At 50.9% G+C, this 21,240-nt stretch overlaps 3 protein-coding genes across 6 annotated transcripts; 1 reads left to right on the top strand and 2 right to left on the bottom strand.

The window, feature by feature from the left end:
- Positions 1 to 1,131: 1,131 nt before the first annotated feature.
- On the bottom strand, positions 1,132 to 4,145 carry NDUFAB1 (NADH:ubiquinone oxidoreductase subunit AB1). Of its 2 annotated transcripts, none has more exons than XM_052772581.1 (5): positions 3,963 to 4,145; positions 3,755 to 3,880; positions 3,484 to 3,571; positions 2,151 to 2,262; positions 1,132 to 1,310 (listed from the first exon to the last, which is right to left on the bottom strand). In XM_052772581.1, exons 1-4 carry the CDS (start codon positions 4,098 to 4,100, stop codon positions 2,171 to 2,173), a joined length of 444 nt encoding a protein of 147 aa, XP_052628541.1. In that variant the 5' UTR covers positions 4,101 to 4,145; the 3' UTR covers positions 1,132 to 1,310; positions 2,151 to 2,170. The 2 variants fall into 2 exon arrangements, with proteins under 2 accessions (XP_052628541.1, XP_052628540.1); XM_052772580.1 differs by having other exon boundaries at positions 3,755 to 3,877; positions 3,948 to 4,144.
- A 132-nt stretch (positions 4,146 to 4,277) lies between these two features.
- On the bottom strand, positions 4,278 to 14,804 carry PALB2 (partner and localizer of BRCA2). 3 transcript variants are annotated; one of them, XM_052772576.1, is made up of 12 exons: positions 14,654 to 14,804; positions 14,508 to 14,567; positions 14,328 to 14,409; positions 12,048 to 13,964; positions 10,474 to 11,282; positions 9,763 to 9,846; positions 8,433 to 8,594; positions 7,893 to 7,978; positions 7,450 to 7,611; positions 7,162 to 7,278; positions 6,704 to 6,791; positions 4,278 to 5,676 (listed from the first exon to the last, which is right to left on the bottom strand). In XM_052772576.1, the coding sequence occupies exons 1-12, from the start codon at positions 14,780 to 14,782 to the stop codon at positions 5,455 to 5,457; spliced, it is 3,918 nt and encodes a 1,305-aa protein (XP_052628536.1). In that variant the 5' UTR covers positions 14,783 to 14,804; the 3' UTR covers positions 4,278 to 5,454. The 3 variants fall into 3 exon arrangements, with proteins under 3 accessions (XP_052628536.1, XP_052628537.1, XP_052628538.1); XM_052772577.1 differs by lacking the exon at positions 14,328 to 14,409 and having other exon boundaries at positions 14,654 to 14,803; XM_052772578.1 differs by lacking the exons at positions 14,328 to 14,409; positions 14,508 to 14,567 and having other exon boundaries at positions 14,654 to 14,782.
- Positions 14,805 to 14,808: 4 nt separating this feature from the next.
- DCTN5 (dynactin subunit 5) lies at positions 14,809 to 21,110 on the top strand. Its single transcript, XM_052772579.1, has 7 exons — positions 14,809 to 14,930; positions 15,033 to 15,101; positions 15,551 to 15,669; positions 16,117 to 16,228; positions 16,875 to 16,977; positions 17,736 to 17,827; positions 20,732 to 21,110. Exons 1-7 carry the CDS (start codon positions 14,883 to 14,885, stop codon positions 20,750 to 20,752), a joined length of 564 nt encoding a protein of 187 aa, XP_052628539.1. The 5' UTR covers positions 14,809 to 14,882; the 3' UTR covers positions 20,753 to 21,110.
- Positions 21,111 to 21,240: the final 130 nt, after the last annotated feature.

Genomic DNA, 21,240 nt, shown 5'->3' with positions numbered 1-21,240 from the left:
CGGCCGCCCCGGCACGCCTGGGTCACACAGGGATGGCCTCCGAGCAGGCATCTCCCGTCCGCACGGAGGAAGGGAGGGCAAACCACCGCCGACGTGGTGGCCGAAACGACCACGTCTCCCCAATTCCCCCGTGCAGCCCGTTCAGGAAACGTTTCAGAACACATTTGGGGCGAGGGAGCGATTAAGGAGCTTCCAAAGGCGCGGGCCTCAAGCACAACGAAAGCGAAACTCGGGCACCGAAGGCAGAGGGTCACCCAGCTGGCCGAGGATTTGGCACCACACGGTTTTAAAAGCGAAACGCAGCTCTAGAGGAAGCCCTGAGAACACCCACACCACGCTCAGGCACCGTGTCCAGCGCCGACAGACTCGCGACTATTTTCCATCCTCCGCCGCCCTGATTGCCAGAGGAAGGTACGTTATCGAGCGACACTTTCTTGGCTCACGGCCTAGCAGTGCCGCTTTGACATACGAAAGCGTTTCTTGGCTCAGAGGAAAAACTGTGTAGTGTCCAGAAATAACTTGTTTCTGTCTCAGGAGAGATTTAAAGCAAGCCTCCCCTGCCACGATTAGCTGGGCTTACAGAAACACTGATGCGATTTTGCTTTTCAGCAGCAGGAAAGTCATTCCCCCCCCTTTGTTTTCCATCAGGAAAGCAGAAGCCTTTCAAACGGAACTTGCTTATTTTCACCAGCACTGATGAAATAAACCATAAAGGCAGCAGAAGGGCAGTTTATTGGAAAGAGCGGACAACACCAGCAGCGAGATCCAGGGGAGAACAACTGTGCCAGGGGCAGAGGGCACAGAGCTTGGAGCGCAGCGGCACGAGCCGTACAGGTGCTGCCAGCGCTCTCACACACGCAGGCAGAAGGAACAGCAAAACACTCTCAGCGAGACGCACTCGGAGCCCGCCAGCCCCAAAACCGCCTCCCGCTGCACTTGGGAGAGGGTGCTCGTGTCCCCCGGGGTGAGGGGCCCCGGCCGAGCAGAGGCTGCGCCGCCGGCCAAAGCCTGGGCCAGGGAAGGGCGGTTCTAGTGAAGTCAGTTACTCACCTCTGAAACATCCTTCACGCACTGAACACTAACACAGGGAGCCACCGACTGCGTGAAACGGAAAAGCCATCAACGCAACAATGGTCTTTCTTACATATTTATTCCTTTTTTTTCTTGTTTTTAAAGGACAACATATTCAGACAGCTTTAAATACAACATCCAAGTACAACTTTCTGATGAAAGCAGCAACGGTGCAGCATGTGTGTTTATATTCATACCCGCTGACACCAGCCCAGTCCTGGTGGTAGAGACATCATCGCCTGTTAAAAACAAAAAATCCACATATTTAATATTTCAGCAAGCAAGAACTACCATTTTAAGGCACAAAAGAAGTGGGTCAGGCAGAGACAAGCTGAATACCAAAAGCAGGCACATAACGAGTCCACGGGTCTTTCGAATAGCTAAGATTCCCACCTTGGCTCAGAGAGCAGCAAAAAGGCGTGCAGCTCCCCCCCACCGACCCAGGAGGGACCGTGGGGGGAGGCCAGAAGTGCCCACAGGAACAAACAGGGCCGTGGCCCGACCTGCTGCTGCACACTGGCCCAAGGCCACCAGCTCATTTCCCCTGCAGCCCCAGAGCTCCTCAGGGCAGTCGCTCCAGTAACCCTTTCCTGCCCGTTTCCTTTCCTGCTCCACTCTCCGGCTGCGGCTGGTGGGGAGGAAACAGTTGCCACGGGCAGTTGGGAGCCATGCTATCCCACGCCTCGGGAGGTGCCTACCCCGCACGCTCTGCGTGTGGCTGAGGAGCACTGAAAAGATGGACCTTTGTGACTAAAGTCAATTCGCCACCTACTAAAAGACCTGTGGGTAACCTGAGCGCTTGAAGTGCCACGCAGGGCGAGATGAAAGGTCACCGAGCCCCACATCCTCCCTCCAACAGCAGATGCTGCAGGAAAACACGTATACTTCGTCCTCCTCACTCGGAGTGGGCAGCTGCTGCCAGCTCCCTCCCAGACTTGCCAGACCCCCACCTGCCGTACAGCCATACGGTGTTCAGTGCCTCGCACCAGACACTCCCCTCCTCAGGCATCACACACGAACGTGCGCCCTGTGCGCACCGTCGTTACCCGAGACACTCACAGGAGCACGTTTCTACTTACTCAGCTTTGAAGAACTGTTTTTATTCATAAACATCCTTCTTATCTGCAATGTAATCTACAATCTCTTGTGGACACATTAACTTTTCTGCATCTCCATCAGGAATTTCAAATCCTGGAAGAAAGTGCACATATTTAGCCCAAAACAACGGAAACGGGAGCAAGGCTAAAGGAAGCAATTACTGCTGGCTCAGATGCCTGCAGCTTGGCAGGGGACAAACAGGCAGCGGCTGCTGCGTCAGTCAGAGCCAACACTTCATTACTAGGCTGAGTTTCAAGCTGCGTTCTGCCTTACATGACGCTGCTTCTGGATAAGGGACAAGGCAGACGCAGCAGGGAGGAGAGCTGCCGAGCCAGACGGCGAGCGCCCCGCACGCCTCATTAAAGCCACTAACGCCTTCCCAGAGCTCCCACAGCCACCGGTGTGCGACGGGAGGGGGATGATCTTGGCAACTCCAGGCAAGCCAGGGCCCGAAGCCCCTCGGGTTCAGAGTGTACTGTTGAGCACTCGTACAACCAACAGCTCATATCAAGCCGCGGCCAGGGGCAGGGAGCACAAGGGCTCCCGGCGGCCGAACCGGTCAGAAATGCGTGGCAGAAAACTTAACGTTCTTCCTTCTAGTCCTCATGGTCACACACTAACACTCCACCCACGGTACACAGTAAGTGGATTAAATGTATAGTGTTAGCAAATGCTCTGAAAGTGAAACATCTGCCCAGGTTTTAGAGAGCGACCAAACCCCAGGAACACTTAGGACCCCATGGGACAAATCAGGCACATATTCCAGAATTTATGAGCTTTAAGTGAAAGCATGAAGAAGTCCAAAATGAAGTAAAAAGCAACTTGGAATATACGCTAAGGAAAAACCACCTTGTTTTTCCTAGCAGCATCAAGTATTGGGGGAGAAAAAAATTCTGGTGAGGAAAAACGTGGGATATCTTTGATTTCCCAAGCAGGAGCCAGGATCAGCTCCAGATGCAGCCTCCACACTAAATGTAAGATCCCCTGCCCTCACGTACACACTGCTGTGTCTCCCGTCCCCCCCCCCCCAGCAACAGGAGGGGTGGTGCCCAGGAGGGGAGTGGGGAGAAAAGTGATCAGTGCTCCTGGAGGGACCCAGCTCAGCAGCAGACGGACGGACGCGTTCTCCTGGCTCCCGCCGGCGCCACCAGCGCACGTTCTGACTGAGAACGGTACGGCTTTCTCTGGATTACACCAGAGAAAAGTCAACGTTACTATTCACAAAAAAGAACTAATACTCCTTTGCTATAGCTGCGCTTAAGGATTAGCCAAAAAGGGTAGCGATGAATCCAAGCACACGCGGCTCTTAATTACCAAATTCATCTTCCATAGCCATGATGATTTCCACTTGGTCCAAACTGTCCAAACCCAGGTCTTTCATGAAGTGGGACTCTGCTGTGAGCTAGGGGAAGAAAAACGGAAGATCATTTGGCCGCAGCCATTTCAGTACAGCAGCAACCATGCTCAAACCGGAGCCTCGGGCCCTCCCGCCGCCCCCAGCGGGGCCGACAGCTCCTCTCCCTCCCCCGCCAAACCCACCGCCCGGGCCGGGGCACCGCCGGCGGCCCGCCCCAGCCCCACTCGCCTTCTCCGGGTCGATCTTGTCGTACAGCTTGAGGACGTAGAGGACGCGGTCCTTAATGTCCGCCAAGGTCAGGGGCGGCAGGTCGGAGAAGCGGCGGCACGGCGGCCAGGCCGCCCGCGGCACCTGGAAGAGACCGGCCAGCAGCGGGCAGCGCCTGGGCCGCCCGCCGCCCCCCGCCCGTCCCGGGCCTTACCTGCGCCAGCGGCTGCGCCAGCGGCGGGGCCGGGCCCGGCGGAGCCCGCGGGCGGCGGGGCCCGAGGGTGCCGAGCGCGGCGGGCCGCGGGCCGGGCGGAGGCGGCCGGGGCAGGAGCCGGCGGACGCAGGCCGAGAGGACACGGGCCGCCATGGTGACCTGTTCCCAGCGGGCACCGCGCCGCTCCCGGCAGCCCCCGCGGCGGGGCGGGGCCGCCACGCGCGGGGCGCGGCGGCGGCAGCAGCGACCCCTAGCGGCCGGGCAGACCCCGCCGAGCCCCGGCCGGTTCCCCCCCCCCGCCCCCCCGCGGCGGCAGCAGGCACGGAGCCGTTCCGAAGGCAAAAGGTTTAATGGCAATCGCACACACCGGGGCGCCCGGGGACCGGCCCGAGCGCACCCACAGCCCCGGGCACCCCCTCACACGCAGCCCCCCCCCCCCCCCCCGGCGGCAGCTGAAGCGCCGGGCCCCGCCGGTGGTGGGGGTCCTCGCCGCCTCCCCCCCCCCCCCCCCAAAAGTCCTCCGTCAAGCCGCTCCTGGCTGGGGCTGCCGGTACCGGTAGAGGCAGACCGTCCCGTCCCGCTGCCCGGCCAGCAGGCAGGCGCCGGTGGTGGCCCAGCGGGCCAGCGCCCAGCTCCCCGCCGGCGCCGGGGGCAGCAGGGCCGTGCACCGCCCCAGGAGCAGGTCCCACACCGCCACGGCTCCCGACGTCAGCACGGCTGCGGCCGAAGCATCCTTCACGTCCCCCTCCAGGTACCTAAGGTCGTAGACAGAGGGGTCACGACACTGCGGTTTCTTTGTGGCAACGCTATCGCGTCATTTTTCAAAAATACCCAGCTTTTAACGTAGCAAAGCGGCGAGCAGAGTTAAGCCAACTGGCGGAAGCCAGGCGAACATTACGTGCTGTGTTTTCAGCGCGCCCGAGAAGGAAGGATGTCGAGACAATCCTCCCTCGGTCTCAGAACGCACTTGAAAACGGTTCAGTAAGCCAAGACCTCAGTCGGCTAACACCTGTGCACGCCGGACGCATGACGATGAGTGTCAGAGCATGGCGGGACCGAGTCCTAAACGGCTTACGCTTCAAAATGCAAGACGTAGGAAGGGAAAGGTCGTCTGACTGCAAACAGCCGCTTAAGACAAATAAAGTTAGCACAGCGCTCTTTAACAGCACAGAGGCTCAGAACGTCTCATTTGCAGACGTTTTCCCAGGGGGGTTTTGCGCGATGAACCCAGTTACAGCATTCCCACAATCGCTTTGCAGGGGGAGAAAGACAAAAGCGTAAGCACGCAGAAGATCAACGCTCCCGTTTGTCAGCGGAGCCCCTTGCCGGGCGGTGAGGCCGGGAGCTCAGAGGTCAGCGCGCAGCTGGGTGCAGGAAACGGGCAGGAAACAGCCAACACCCTCGCCCCATTCCAGCCTAGGTACAGGGCAAACGGCAGTGACGGATGCAGCCTCCTTATCACCCGCAAGATGGCAAATGGACCCTTGCCAGCAGGCTGCTCCGCTCGTTAAGCGATTCCTCCCCCAAAACCACCTCGAAGGGGTCGTGAAGCCAGCACGCAGAGTCCCCGAGGTACTTGCCTTCCAGCGTGCCCAGGTGGGAGGGAGGAGAACATCACTCCCGTGCTCCTGGCTGTTTTGGGGTTGAACGCTATCACACGGAACGCGGGGTTTCCACAGGACTCGCTCTCTTTGGCATGTGGATGGCTTAAAACAACAAACAGAAGGCCCTGATACACAGAGGAAAAATACATCACTAAAAACAACAGCACAAGGGGAAAAGAAACCAGAGAATTTTCCAAAAATTAATTGCTACATTCTCTCTATAATCAAAGCCCCACGGACAGTGATGCGTTATTTTTACTGGATAAAATGGAAATGGTTTACTTTCCTTATCAAATTAGATAAAAACCAAAGCAGCTGCTGACTGATAAGGACTGATGCAATACAGCAGAATGACAGCTCAGTGACCCAATGGATTTATGCACTTATCTTTCTGTCTGAAAAAGCTAAACTTGCGGTAGGATGTGATGACATTTAAAGTAAAATTTCTGGACCTCATTTTAATCCCTAGGAGCTTAAAATTTAACAAGAACTCCATGCAAACCAGCACAGCTGAAAACGGCGGTGCTGAGAACAGCCACAGGCCAGCATGAAATACGCTGGGATAGATATTCTGAGTCTAACTCAAGCCATCATTATCGGACAAGACGCTCTTGTCCCAAAAGGTTAAATGCTCACTGAAAATAATCAAATCCTTGATAAACCATAAAAATTCATTGGGAATCACAGCACAGGTGGAAGCAAGCAGGAAAGAATCATTAGTATGAATCTTGGTTTTAAACAGTTCATATCCTCGGGGATATATGTAAATAATAACCACTTCACATCGGTTTTCCGACAACGGCAGCGTGCCATCACCACGCTGGCAGCTACCCACTTGTGAAATAGAAGAGACTTACCAAGCACCAGCACTGGGCAACAGTACTGCTGCTTCCCACGTGCAAGATGCTGCTGCTTTGGAACGCACTTTGATGCATCACTCATTTTAATAGTACACTGCAGAAAGCCAAGAATGCGAGGTAGCCAGTGTGGCTTACTTCTCCTGGTTAATCTATTTTCCTTTGAAATATCTTCAGTGTATCTAAACAGAGCTGATATTTCAGTCCACTCTAGAAACCCTAATCCTTTAGGTCCCCACCACAGTTAGTCAGTGCAGCCCTTGCATAAACTGTGTGCCATATTTCACGTACGTACAGAGTCGGAATATGCTCGATGGCAGATGGAAGCTGGGTAGGAATAACCAACGTGCATCTTCTTCAGGAGCTGGCCTGTTTTCAGATTCCTGTGGTTGGTGAAAATACAAATTCTGACTGCATTTCCATCCTCTATATGCTATTTTCTAATCATAGTTAACACCACCATGCAAGATGGACACAGTTTTCATTCCACATAAACCAAACTAAGACAAGAGGCCACAGGAAGAGATGTAATGAGTATGATGCAATGGCAAGTGGAATTATAGCAGCATAGTGCATTCACTATCTAGCCGACTGTACAGAAGTTAAAGTGCCAGACTGCAGGCCCTTTGACAATTACCATTTCACAGGCAAATCGTGGCCAACCAACACCCTTATAGAATGTCTGCAGCTAGCTGTAACAGCCACCACATACACCTGCAAGCTACATCATTTAATTGCAAAGGAAACACTGACCAAACAACAATGCTGTTCGCTGCAGTGGTGCCAAGCAAGGCATCTCGCATTCCTTCTACTTCAGCAAAAGCTAAAACGGTTTCTTCGGGGGGCATCAAAGTCTGTCCGTCCTTGCTCCTGAACAGCAGATTAGCAAGTGAGAAAAGGCAGTCAAAATAGTAAGTATGTGTTCTGTACTCAGCACACCTCCAGAAAGAAGAGGAACCCGACGCTTTTCTACATCTGAGAGGTTTCCTTACTTTTCTTCCACCTGCCACACTGAGACCACCCCAAAACCAGCAGACTCACCTTCGGGTCTCTGAAAGTGATACTATCTCCACTTGCTGCTCTTGCACGGTCCTGCTGCTGCTGACCAGCCTCCTATCCTTTAGCCCAAGAACAGCTTTTATATTTCCAGTTTTTACTAGTGATTGCTTGAATGAGTCATTCTCAGAAGAATAAAGCAAGAGCCTAAACAAAGAGAAAAGTATGCCTAATGACAGAAGGAAGCATAACTCAAAACATACCATAGCATATAAAAATAGGCACATGTTTAAACAGTCTATCACCTCTAGGGGCGAATAAGCAAGTCTTTATAGCTGATTTTTAGAAATCCCTTCCATATTTTCCAACTGTTAAAGCAACTGAGAAAGTGACACATTAGTAGGAGATCATTTCAACCACTACACAAGAGGAGAGTTAAGCTGCAGCTATTCAGGGTGCAAAGCGCTAGTAAGAAATAAATACAACACCTTATTTCTCCAATCTCCAAATCTCCCAATGCTATACACATGAGATTACAGGTGTCTGGCAGAGGAACGATCTGTATTACAGGAATCTAGGACAGCAAAACAAGAAGTCAGTGTCACCCACAAATTCCCATTTTCTAGAGTGTTTCAAGTGAAACGATATGGAGCAGAACTAATTTTCAGATCCCTCTGAAGAAGCACACTTCAATTAACAGTTGAACTCTCTGCTGTTTACCTAACTAAACAATCCCTGTTGATATGAGACAAAAAGTGTCTCCAGGGAGCGTAAGGGGAAAGAGCATAAGCCACCATTCAGTACACAAAGTATCAAATTCCAGCAGATAACATGCGACCACACAAGCTACTGGCCTTCTCCATCAGCAGTGCAAATCACTCTCCTCTGTTGCCCGATGGAATGAAAAACTTACGCCACCTAAAGAACTTACCTTGCCCCTAAGAATGCAAGCTCCTTGTATCTTGAGAACTAACACCTGGGACAAGAAAGCTGCCCTAAATTCTAGAAATAAGGATTGTTGTTCATACCTCTCCGAGCTGCCAAGTATAGACCTTTCCCCAGCAGTTGGATGCCAGCGGTTTCCATAGGGAGACGGAACTCTCACAAGCAGTCACCACGCACAGCTCTCTGCAGCCAGCTGCTTCCCACCACATGGTACATACATCCACGGCACAGGAACTTGAAGAATCCTGTCCAAAACAAAACAGCGCTGGTTTTCTTCTGATAGACATGGTTATCTAACCTGGAGGCTCAGCCTGAGAAAAATGCTTGACATTCAGTGTGATGAGAATTTGAAGGCTAAAACTTAATGCTTACGAAGTTTAATTTTCATTAAAGTGCCACTAAGGCCCCAAGGAAAACGAGCCTGGTGGGTTTCACCCTCAGAGCAGGCTCACTTTCACACAAGTCACTTGTCATTTGAAATGACAGGGACCCGGCAGAGTCCGGAGCTAGAACAGGACTGGGGGTACCATGGCACAGCCACAACAAAGCCCCAAGTGCCACCTACCTGCAGTCATGCACTTACTTCCCTTGGTGCACAAATGGGAGACAAGACTTGCAGTAGCACAGACTAAGTTTAAAACTGAACAAAGCAAGGGCCTTCTCTTCTCCCTTGTAAAAAAGTTTTCAGCTTCGGCCATGTTATTTTTGGCTGGTGATGCTAACCCCCCAGGCTTGCTTCTGGAGCAAAACTTTGCACTTTGGTTTGGAAAAGCTAGAGGTGACCCAGCCCCTAGCAAGTTCAATGGGCTTTCCCACAGATGTTGCTTCCATGCCTGCCAACCCTTCTCTACCCGCTGCGAGAGAGGACAGCGAAAGGCCCCCACTGCAGGATGAAGAGCCCACGGCTCAGCTGTGCAAACAGTCCTGGGCAGATTTGCCTTGGTCATGGCATATGCAATCAAGGCTCCGCTCCAGAAGGGTGTGAATATCAACACATTTATTTGGCAGTGCCGTAGTCCCCCACAAAATTTGCTCCTTACTGGGTTAGTTAGTGCCTGAAATGGAGACAGGAGGCCATGGGAGCCACAGAGCAGGCAACAGGGGTACAAGGGCTGAGATCATTTTACCTGGGGCTGAAGAAAAATGCAGCAGTTCTGTTTGTTAAGAAACTTGCATGTGTTTAGACATTCATTATTCACAAACAAACACTGAAATCCTTTATCAGTCAAAAGGAGATATACAGCAATCTAACCTTTCAGCATGCCTTACCACAAGTGAAGACAGAACTGATCAAATTAGACAGCCATCTATTTTGTTCAACTAGCCAGTCCGCATTTTTTATTGCATTTTTGTTAAACTTGGTATTAAAGAGCTGCTACTGACTCAGTAAACAATTATCTGATGTTATCCCACCTTTAGCTTTGATACAAGCTGCAAGCTCTCTTCTCTCAGGCCATCGAGCAATACTGGAGTCAGCTGTTCCGCTACATCTTTTTCCTGCACAAACAAGGAAAGAATGAGGAGGCTAATTCAACTTTGAAATGACATTCAGCACCTGCAAGAATGAGGCAGGAGCGTGAATTCACTCTGTGTGCCATTGCTGGAGAGCTATGGTAGGAGCACCTCTTTTTGTAGTTGCTTGTCTTTGAAAAACGAGATCCCAGACAGGTTATTTCCTGGTTTCACCTGAAAATTGTCTTTCACCACCACTTTGCATCTCTCAGCCTTCAGAGACAAGTCATTCTCTTAGTACCCATCCCGCATGTGAGTCATTTAATCTCCTCTACCAAATCCTAGCTGACAATTTTCCTTAAGGTAGACCAATGCTATGGGGGTGCCAGAAACTTTTTGTTCATACACACATTTCAAACATGCATCCTGCAATAAGCACTGAAACCCACATCTCCAGTTGCATCAAGCAGGATTTTAAAGAATTTTCTCCTGAGGTCAAAAGACCTTTGGCAACAGATGAAAACCAAACATGTACTAAGTCAGCTAAAAGACAGCATGCAGGGCTAGCATGCAAAGAGGTATTTCCCCTGAAGTCATGTGAGACTCTGGAAAAGGGGATTCACCCACAAAACTGCTGGCTTAGTACCCTTGGCAAAGAGGCCAGCTTGTTACCTGTTCAGGAGAAGCTCTGCAGGATCTCTGCTGTTTGCTCTCCAACTGCTGATGCTTGTCCAAGGCCACAGCCTCATTGGATTTATCAGGACCTCTTTCAGCTTCTAAGGGAAACATTGTACCTTGTTCCTCCTCTTTTCTAGCAGATCCTGCACCACAGCTGTCCAAGTGCAGTGGAATGGCAGAGTCTTTGCATTTCCCATCATCCACGAACTGGGCAGATGCTCCTTTGGAGGAGTGCGGGCTTGCTTGCGAGGGAGGTACAGAAGGTGTGTTGGGGAAGACCTCGCTGCATACTGATGGTAAAACAGCTGGGGTTGCACCCACGACAGGGAAAGCAGATGAGGAAATCAGAGACTCAGGCTGAGTGGGAGCACCAGCTAAGACAGTCCTCATGGGAGTAAATAGCAATTCATGGGTGTAAAGTTCCTTCTTGGAAGCTGGGCTTTCTACATGAGGTAACTTGGGCAATCCATTTTTGAAAGGCGAAATCAAATTACTTTTGAGACTTTTTTCTTCTGGATTCATTTGTGCATCTTGTGCATCCTCTGAAGTCACACCATCTCCAAACACACTAGGAACAAAAGCCTCCAAGTCATTCACAGGGGAAGATTCTAATTTCTCAAGTTTCAGTAGTCCGAATTCCTCATCGGGTAAGTGAAAGTCTCTGATACCCAGTCTGGGGGCCAGCCACTGGAGACTGCGGAAGGAGAAGGGAGAGCTGCAAGTATCGGTGTCCATAGCAGGGAGGCCAAGAGAAGCAGGACCCTCTGAACCCATTGGATAGCTACATCCTCTTTTGCTCTCATCTAGACAAACGAATACAAGAGAGAACATCACATCATAAAATAACCAGCAACTAGCCTTTTCAGAATCTCTCATCCAGAGTGCCACTCTAATCTATTTTCCAGGAAAAAAAAAAAAAAAAGCAAGAAAAAAGCAGCCATATCCATCTTAACACATGGAAGTGGCACTTTTCTGGAAAGATGTTACACTGCAATTGCTCTGCATCAAGCCTTCAGCTAAACTATCATTGCCAAAGACTGCCAGAATTAACCGAGTGCTTGGTCAGTTTGTTTTGTTTGGTTTTCTCTGAACACTTTCTCTTTTCACAATATTCACAGACCCTCAGACTGTAACGCTACTCTTTGTGTTTCACACTTGTCAGCACTAAAAAAAAAGAAAAAAGAAATATCATTAATACACAGACTTAGTTGGAGAAACGGATTTACATCCATTTGATGGAAAATCAGGTCCAGTGTGCACATTTGCTCCAAAAGCAAAGGCAGCTTAAGTTCTCGGCCCTGCTCCTCCATCCATGCACTGCTGTTCACTCCTTGTCACTGTGCTGAAGCAGAAGTTTCTGGAGTTGCTCAAGGAACATGGGCTCCGCAATGATCTAAATTTTAAAAAAATCTCTCTTATTTTAAAAAAATAATAGTTAACCCATATCAGATTTTCTTGAATAAAAATTTACGGCAGGGCATGAACAGCAGTGCATGCACTCACTGGGACATTTCCCTGCCTTGCTCTCAGACTGTAGTATTAGGGAGTGCTTATATTTGATGAAGTACCTTTTGAGACTTGACTGGCTCTCTGTCTCGCTGAGGAACGCAGGGAGCGGCGTGGAGGAACATTAATCACTAGAAGCTCCTCAGCCCTGCGGGCTCCTTGTGCTTGCTGATCCTTAACATGCTCCACTGGATGTTTACCAGCCTCACACACAGTTAAGTTGGCTTCCAGATCTATACGGCTAGCAAAAGCTTCATTCCCTGGGTTCAGAGGATCGCTGTTCTGAAGAGGATTTTGAACCTGTTCTAACAGGCTCTTACGGCATTTGCCAAGCACTTGGCTTCCACCAGGAGGAGGATCAGCACTCATTGGCTGTATAGCACCAGTCACTTCTGTCTCTCCAGACCCAAGAGCAGCAGCAGCAGACAACCTTCTCTCATCTGAAGATGATTTTTCAAGACTAGCCTCACAGTTTTCCTTTTCACTCTGACACTCATTTGACAGCAGACTACTGCTTTCCCTCCTTGTGACATCCAAACTCCCTATAAGTTCCTGTGACACTTGATGCACAGGGGGTTTGCAGGTAGACTTTCTTCTTCCCTTTTGTTTCCTCTGTGATCGTCTCTGATCTCGCTTTGTGCTATCGATGCTGTTTTGAGAAATTGATCCAAGGGAAGTGCTGCTACCACTGGACACAGGAAGAGGTTTCTGAGGACTACTTGAATTTGCTGGATCATTTTCTGCACCAAGAAAAGTGAACGGCGTGACCCCTGACTCCAAATCATTTTCAACTCTTTCTTGGGAGGGCCGACCTGAATTTGCATCCTTCTGCTTGCACTTACTTCGCTGACCTTTCTTGCTTCTGCCCAGCTGACTAAGAATTACAGCATCGAGGTCCACTTTCCTTTGACGATTAGACATGCGTCGAGTCGTCCTGACGTAGTATTCAACTGGAAAGAGAAGCCCTTCAACCACTGTGCAAGAGTTCAGTGCGCTTTCAGGAGTAGTCACCTTTTCTGGGTGAGAAAGTTTTGACTGAATTTCAAGCTGTTGATTCTCCAACAGTTCTTCAGCATTGCCCAGAGCAAGATCTGTAGGAAAGCGATTTAAGCTATTAGTGTCACTTTGATCTCCTTCATGGCTTTTGCTGTCGTTAATGATATCGTTATTTCCACCAGTGGGCAATACTTCATTTTCTGACATTAAATCCAAGAGCCTATGTAATTCTCCCTGATCTTCACCCATACTCTCACCGTCCATTTGTTTTATTATACTGGAGGATTCTGTTCCTCCGTCACCACTGGTGTCCAGTAAAACAGAGTCGCTGTTCCCTGAACACGGCCATGCAGGCTCACAGTTATCAGATGCGGCCACAGCACTTGGGGACTCAGGCTGCCAGATGTCACTGCTGTCACTCAGTGCACATGGGAACAGCTCAGGCACTCCTGGAGGGACACTGTCTTCAAGCATCTCTTGTACAACTCCTAATGCTGCATTGGGAGGAGTGGAACTGTTTTCTTCTCTCTGCACAAGCACTGGTCTGGATGCTCTTCGAGCGTTTTCCTCAGTGTTTGAGAGGCCACTTCGCCTGAAGACTGGTGACCGAAGTTCCTCTGTACTGGCAATTTGATTTTTCACCGTTTCATCAGTGTTGATTAGATAGACATCACGCACTGCTTCCCTTTCCTCTGACACCAGAGCCTTCGTCCGTCTCCTCAGCTTCATCAGGCTTCTGGAGGTTTGGGTTTTTTTCTCCGCAGGGGCAGGCCTAACGATTCCACAGCACATGTTTTCCTGGCTAGCCTGTATGCTTTCTGCCTGTGAGCCGTCCTGCAGGCTAACCTCATTGCTGGAGAATTCGGGAACGTGTTTGAATGTGACAGACATTTTCTTCTCTGTGCCGAGATCAAAGCAGGTTTTAGTCTGTAACTGAGAGGTTTCATGTTTGTCAGCACTAGGAGATACGTTATCTCTAGAACCTGTGGGAAAAAACGTCATATGTGTAAACGGCTCCCAGCAAAGCCCCGTCCAAGAAAACCATCACACAATAAAACTAGACGATTTTGTTTGGAGCGAAAGAGCGGGATCAGGGAGCACTGCGGACCTGGGGAGGAGGAAAGGAGAGGACACGTTATCGCAGGTCACGGTTCAGCGGCGCTGGGGAGGCCCCGAGCGGCTGGGGGGGTGCCGGGGGACGTGGCAGGAGCCGCAGAGAGGGGACAGCAGAGCCGGGAGCGAGGTGCTCAGCAGAGCTGGGGCCCGTCCCCGGGCCGCGGGGGCACAGAAGGGCGACGGGGGTAACCCCCCCCCCCCGAAGCGGGAAGCCGGCGGCCGGCTCCTACCTGCGGGGCTCCGCTCCCGCCGGCCTCCGTCCGCCGCCGTGCCCCGGCCGTGGCTCCTGGCTCGCTCGGCTCGCCGCGCCCGCTGCGGAGACAAGACCGGCGCCGGGCTGGGACCGGCCTCCCGCCACCCCCTCCCGCGCCCGGCCGGTCCCGGCCCCCCCTCCGGCCCGCTCCGCTCACCCGCAGCCGGCTGACGGTCTCGCTGTACTCCCTCCTCAGCAGCGCCAGCTTCTCCCTCAGCTGCAAGACACAACGCACCGGGCTGGCACCGCCGCGCCGACCCGGGCCTCGCTCGCTCCCTCCCTCGCTCCCTCCCGGCCCCGCACCTTCTCCTTCTCGGCGCCGCTGAGGGCCTCCCCGCCGCCCGCCGGACCCTCCATGGCGGCCGGACCCGCCGCCGCCGCCGCCTCCCGCGGGAAGGGGGCGGTGCGTGCCCATGGCAACCGCGCCACCATAGGCCGAGCCCGCGGCGGAAGCGCTTGGCTGGCGGGGGCGGGGAGGAAGTGACGCACCGGAAGTCGGGAGTGGCTGTGCGGAAGCGGCGCTGCCGCCGCCATGGAGCTGAGCGAGATGCTCTACAACAAGTCCGAGTACATCGAGACGGTGCGGGGGGGTTGAGGGGGTCGAGTCGGGCTCGCTGAGGCCCGGGGGTGTGGCGGCGGGGCGCGGGAGGCGGCCGCGGTGACCCGTCCCTTCTCCCTGCAGGCGTCCGGCAATAAGGTGAGCCGACAGTCCGTGCTGTGCGGCAGCCAGAACATCGTTCTCAACGGCAAGGTAGGCGGTGGGGAGGGAGGGGGCTGCGGTATTCCTCACCCCCGCCCCGGTACCTCGTTCCGCCCAGCAGCTCGGCCGAGCCGCGGGGTCCCTGTCACCGCCGCAGCAGCACCCACGCTGCGCTGCTACCCGCTGACAACCGCTATCGGCCTGGCGGTACCGGAGCTCGACGTGCGAGCAGATCGTGATGTTTTTATCCGTGGGACAACGTCTTTCTGTTTGCGCTTAAGCCTCGCTTTGCGTATTGGCTCGCTGTGTGCAGCTCACTGGCACGATGGGAGCACAACTGGTGGTTCCAGGCTCCTGTGCGTTTGCTTTGTTCTCGCTTTTCTTTTGACTGAAGGAATCGTCTGTAATCGTGCTGGGGTGGCCTGACCTCTGCATGAGTCTGTATCGTAACTGGTAAGCCGGGTAGAAATTGGAGTTCATTTATTTCTCTTCTTCTCCAGACAATAGTTATGAATGACTGCATCATCCGTGGTGACCTGGCAAACGTGCGGGTTGGACGACACTGCGTGGTGAAAAGCCGCAGTGTCATTAGACCACCCTTCAAGAAGTTTAGTAAAGGGTAAGAGGTCCCCTTCCTTTAGGGAGACTGAGGCTAAAATCTATGTACCTGAAAAAATATATTGGCTCGGCTGAGATCTGTACTGAGAGGGCTGTGGGTTTTTTGCAGCAATTTGCAGAAATACATCCCTCTAAACCTGCCTTTGCCTTGAGGGTTAGCATTCCCTGCAGACCGTACTATGGGAGGGCTGGGATATATTAAAATAGCTAAGGGAAGAACTTGTTTCACTTGTTCTTTGTTTATTCACAACACCTTCCTGTTGCTCATTTGGGCCATCCTTTAGAAAGAGATGAGAAAGACCAGCTACTGTTCTATCTTCCTTAGCATCAAATCTGCCTCTGGTAATCCAGCTGGAGACAGGAGACTCCACAGTGTGATTTTGGGTCTAACAGTGTTGCAGATTGGTCTGTCTATTGTACACCTGAACAAACAACTCTCCTGTTGCAGGGTGGCTTTTTTCCCACTCCACATCGGTGATCATGTCTTCATAGAAGAGGACTGTGTTGTCAATGCAGCCCAGATTGGCTCCTATGTCCACATAGGCAAGAACTGTGTCATTGTGAGTGTCATTTCTCAGTCTTTTCTTTAAACTCCTGAGCGCTGTTGAGGCTTTGTAAAAACAGCACAGAGGTATCTGCACCAACTGGCTGGAGCAAGCACACTTACTCTGCGCTGTTCCTGTCTCTTCCTCTTCCTTCTCCACAGAAAGCAGTGCTTTCAGTTTTGCTTTTCTGAGGATAGCAGGTTCAGCTGACCACTGTTTGGAAAGTCCGTCCCAACAATATTGTCCCTGTGGCTAATGGGACTGTCTGGGGAAGGCAGCCTTTCCACAAATAGAAGTGGAATTGTGTTTCTATGCAAATAATGCAAAATAGCCAATGTTACCATTGTCTGCGTTAGAGAAGGCCTTGCTACGTTGCAAGGCCTTGCATGACTCGGGTTTTAGGCTCCAGTTTGGACATTGACGTGTTAATATGCAGCTGCCCGTACATGTGTTAGTCGAGAGCAAACAGACGTTTTTCCTCAAAAAAGAAAGAAGGTTAATTGCGTTGGGAAGAGCATTCAATCAGGGTAAAGATTTATTCCTTTGATCCCTTATACAGGATGTTTTGAGCAGTTAAGCTTGTTGAAGTTTATGTCGCTTACCAGTAATAAGCAAAAGCATATCATGTTTTAAGTATAACTTTACCTAATCTCTGTTTTAGGGTCGTAGATGCGTTTTGAAAGACTGCTGCAAAATCTTGGACAACACAGTACTACCTCCTGAAACGGTAGTCCCACCTTTCACAGTCTTCTCGGGCTGCCCAGGTATGCTCCCTCTAACTTTACTTGCACAGAAGTGTGGATAACATGGATATTCTTACTTTAAAATGAGATTGCTATGACAAAGCTGCCTGTTAGCATTTAGCGCCTAGAAGTAAAGGTATAGGGCACTTGGCAAACTGAAAAGTAACAGTGTTAACTTGTGAAACTCACTGCTTTAGTGTATGCTAGGTAGGTGGTGCACATTTATTCAGAACAGTATTACTAGGATGCCATCTGTGGCCATCCTGTACAGTAAGTAACACAGCTTTTCAGGCACCTAGAACCCAACAGGCATTGGGCTCTGGCAGAGGGAGCACTTCTCCTCCTCCTGTGGTTTCTGGTTGTGCAGGCATTTCAGTGGTTCAAACTGTAGGAAATCCACTTGCTCATTATTCATATGTTAATAGGGAGGGAGGTACATTAAACTGAGGTATATGAATGTTTAGTTCCCGCCCGTCGACCTGGCTGTGCCGGAGATCTCATTGTACAAATTGCACACTCCGTCGTTTATCTTCGATAGTGTTTTATGGGGAACAGCGGAAGCTGTTACAGGACCCAGCTGCAGCAGTCTGTCTGACGTCTGCCCCAGGGGGTACGATGGGAACGATCGTACTGTATTGCTCAACAGGAGAGAAGAGCCCGTTGCTGTTCTATTAGTATTTACTTACAATTCAAAGTCACTGCTCTGAATGTTGAATATAAGCTTATTTCTGCTTTCTCCTGCAAGAACGCTGATGGTCATACTCTTGTTCTTCTTCCAGGACTCTTCTCTGGGGAACTCCCAGAATGTACCCAGGAACTCATGATTGATGTTACAAAGAGCTATTACCAGAAGTTCTTGCCACTCACTCAGGTCTAGTAGCCTATTTACCATGTTTCAGAGCAGTAAAGGCACGCAGGAGTATTCTGGGGCAGGGAGAGGGATATTGTTCAGTGAGAGCAGGGCACGGTCCTCCGCTCTTCCTGAGCAGTTCCGTGAGCGTTCCTCAACACTAATGGTCTGGCCAAGCAGTCCCTCGTGAAAGCTGCTGTGTCATGTTGTTTAAACTTTGTATGCTCATCTGAATGTAATTCATTCCATGTTGTCTGAGTTGTGCCATTAAATGTTATGGAGCTAGGAAAGCTGATACAATTCCCTGAAGGGCAGCATCTCCTCATTGCAGCTGGGGAACAAGGCAGAGTTGACAGCACATACTCTGCAGCCTAAGCCTGTCTTTAATGTCAGTTCTGTTCCTAACCCAAAGCAAGTGGGTTTACATTTGCTAGAAGCAATCTCCATCCTAGAACAGAAGTGCTGTGTGGCTGATGTGTGTGTTACAGGCAGTTACTTACTAGGGTTCATTAGATCCAGTGCTTCCCTTTGGAAAAATATTTGTTGCTCTCTAGGCCTGCGTGTTGAGGTGGATGGCCTCTTCCTTTTCTCCCTGTGGACTGAGATTCTCTCCTATAGGAACAGGATATCATTCATCATCCTGGGATTGGCTTTAGGACTTTTGGCTGACATTGAAACCTGTCTTTCTATGCCTTGCCTGACAGGATGCTTCTTAGCCTTTAGCTCTTGAAGTAGACATTGGTACTATGCTCTCACCCGTCACGCAGGGTTAGCATTCTTGTGGCCAATGCATGTTCTGTTTCCTGAACATCGCAGACTTTAAAGAGCCAAAGAGCTTTGGAAAGAGGATTGCCATGTCACTCAGAATTCAGTGCAGCAGAAAGTGGGTAATTAAAAGCAGAAACTGGAGGTGGGCGAGAGAATGCTGCAATTGTCCCCATTTATTACCTGGTGCGTATACTTGCAGAAAGCTCTTTGGTGCTTTTCTGTATTGTAAAACTTAAAAAGGAGATTCAGACTTCTTGTAAAGAGCGAACATTTCACTTTGGACATGTAATGGAGCAGGAATAATTCTTGCTGGGAGCAGGTCTGTGAAAGTTGGAGGCAGCTGACACTTGTGTGTACCTGACTCAGTACCAGACAACTGGCTAAAAGTGAATCTGCCTGCTCTGGTTGTGTTCTAATTAAAGCTTAGCATCGTCCTTCTCTAGCTTGTAAAAGTGGGGCTCCTGCATGTTGTAGTGTAGCAGCTGGGGGCCAGGATGCATATTAGTTACCTAGTAGGTGTATGGCTGTGAGATCAGCAGCCCTGGAGCCTTCAGCTGTTCTATATAATGCCAAGTACTGATACACCTTCAATAGCAAACAGCTGTGCAAGTACTAAAGAGTGTAGTAACTACTGCTAATCAAATGTAAAACCACTGACCGGTTTGGCTGTATTTTTACTGTACATAAATTAAAGCCTCTTCAGTTGTTCAAGTGACTCAAGGTTGTGACTCCTCAAATCAAACTCGAGACTAGAGTGAGGTTTCTGCTGTGCCTGGGCACGCGAGCGGCAGTCTCTTGTTCTGTGACTATTACAGGCTGTTACTATTACAGTGTCAATGCATTAAAAAAGTGAAGTACAGTGTGAAACAGCTTCTTTCTGCCTCTGAGCTGATGACTTTCACCCACAAATGATTCCAGCATTGTTGTTTTATAATGGCTCTGACACAGAGTGTCTTTGCTTCTATCCAGTCACCAGGGTGACTCTAAAATCCTCTCTTCAGCACTGAAATGTTAGGCACACCTCTTTGGTACAGCAGTAGCTCCGGTAGTGTTGCTTCACGCACTTGGAAATGGCCCACTTTTTGGGTCTAGCCATCCCAGATGGCATGACTCTCCTTTTGCACCTCTGTAAAACAGCAGGAGCTGGAGCCAGCTTCTCTTGGCAGGGAGCACAGCTGGGACAAGAAGATGAGATTCTGTCTTGAAGCTGCAACAGCAAGGCTGGTACTGCTGAGCTGTCTGGTGCAGTGGCTCAGTTAGGTCTGGTTTCAACAGAGGTGAAGTGTTTTACTAGCAAGGCCAGATTCAGCAGGACCGTTGTACCACCTAGTCCCATACTGGCTGGAAATGCCTGTTCAATAGCAGCTGTGTTCCTCCAGCCCTCCTGAAGTGGGCATGGAGACAAGCACAGAAGGAGGCTGTGTTCTTCCTGCGATTTTGTGGGGGTTCGGGGGGATGTCCATGTGGAAGGCCCAGGCTCACCACTTTTTCTACCTACATGAAAAAGTATTAAGTGTTCCTTGTGTTTGTACTACAGGCAGCTTCCCAGTTGACTTCAGTGTCCAAAAATGTTTAGTTCCTGCTGTCCAGAATCTGACTAGCCCTTGCAGAAGCCATTTGCAGTGAGGGGCTATAGGAGGCCTCCTGGGTCACAAGACCTGGCAGGTGTGGGGATTCCTGCAAGATTTCCTGCAAGTCAGATGTTTAGGGGTTTACACTGCCACTCTCAAGTACTCCTTTGCCCTGTTAACTTGCTGTTGGCTGTCTCTTGGAGCGTGGGAAGCCGAGCTGTGTTTGGTCAGGAGGGGGCTGTGTGTGCTGTGTTGCCATGGTGTCACTTCAAAGTTTCAACACCACACAGGACGTTTCACTGGGATCGCTTGATTAATGGCCGCAGTTGGGCAGCATGAAGCTAGGCTGCTGGCATGGGAGAGGGGTGGGAAGAGGCGGCTGCCAAATTAAGGGATGCGAGTTTGAGAGTGGGAATGGGACAGCAGCTGGAAGAGTCTGAGTGATCACTTGAGGAGCACAGCTGCAGTGCACGGAGGGGTGCGTCACTGCACAGTTACTGGTGCGTTTCTTGGCCTACTCTTCCTTCTAGCAGGCTGAGCCACCCCTTCTGCCTTAATTAAAACCTCTTTTATTGTCTCTGTTAAGGTGGCCTCTGCCAGGGTCTAAAACCAAGTCGCCACTGAAGATCTCAAACACCCAGCACTGTTAACATTCCTTAGATTTGGCCACTTTATCCTCCTGTCCTCTGAAGCATCCCTCTGACCTGGGCTCACCTCTACGCCTCTGCCAGCTCTGCAAAGATGGAGCGTCAGTAGGTTGCAGCGTGCTACTACAGCCCCGGGGAATTACGCGTTTCTGATGGCGACATTCAGCCTAGTGCAGTGCAATAAAACGTGACTTCTAAGGGAGGGCTTTGCTGCGTAGCCAAAGTGGAGCTGCAGGTGCGTGGGGAAGCGTGCCCCTCAGGGAGGGAAACCCCTTCTTTCAGGAATCTTGTACAAACAGTGATCACTTCAAACACCGAGTCGCTGTATTGCTTCATTGATCCTATGTGCTTTACTCCAGTTTGCTCTGAACCAAGGCTGGCGGGCCGTGCTGCTTTTATTGCAGGGCAGTTGGAGTCCTGGGGAACGTACGCCTGCTCTTTCACCCCC

The sequence above is a fragment of the Harpia harpyja genome, chromosome 21, assembly GCF_026419915.1.
Source record: "Harpia harpyja isolate bHarHar1 chromosome 21, bHarHar1 primary haplotype, whole genome shotgun sequence".
NCBI classification, from domain to species: Eukaryota; Metazoa; Chordata; class Aves; order Accipitriformes; family Accipitridae; genus Harpia; species Harpia harpyja.
The sequence above is the reverse complement of the archived record's forward strand: the minus strand, read 5'-3'. Positions and strand labels throughout refer to the sequence as shown.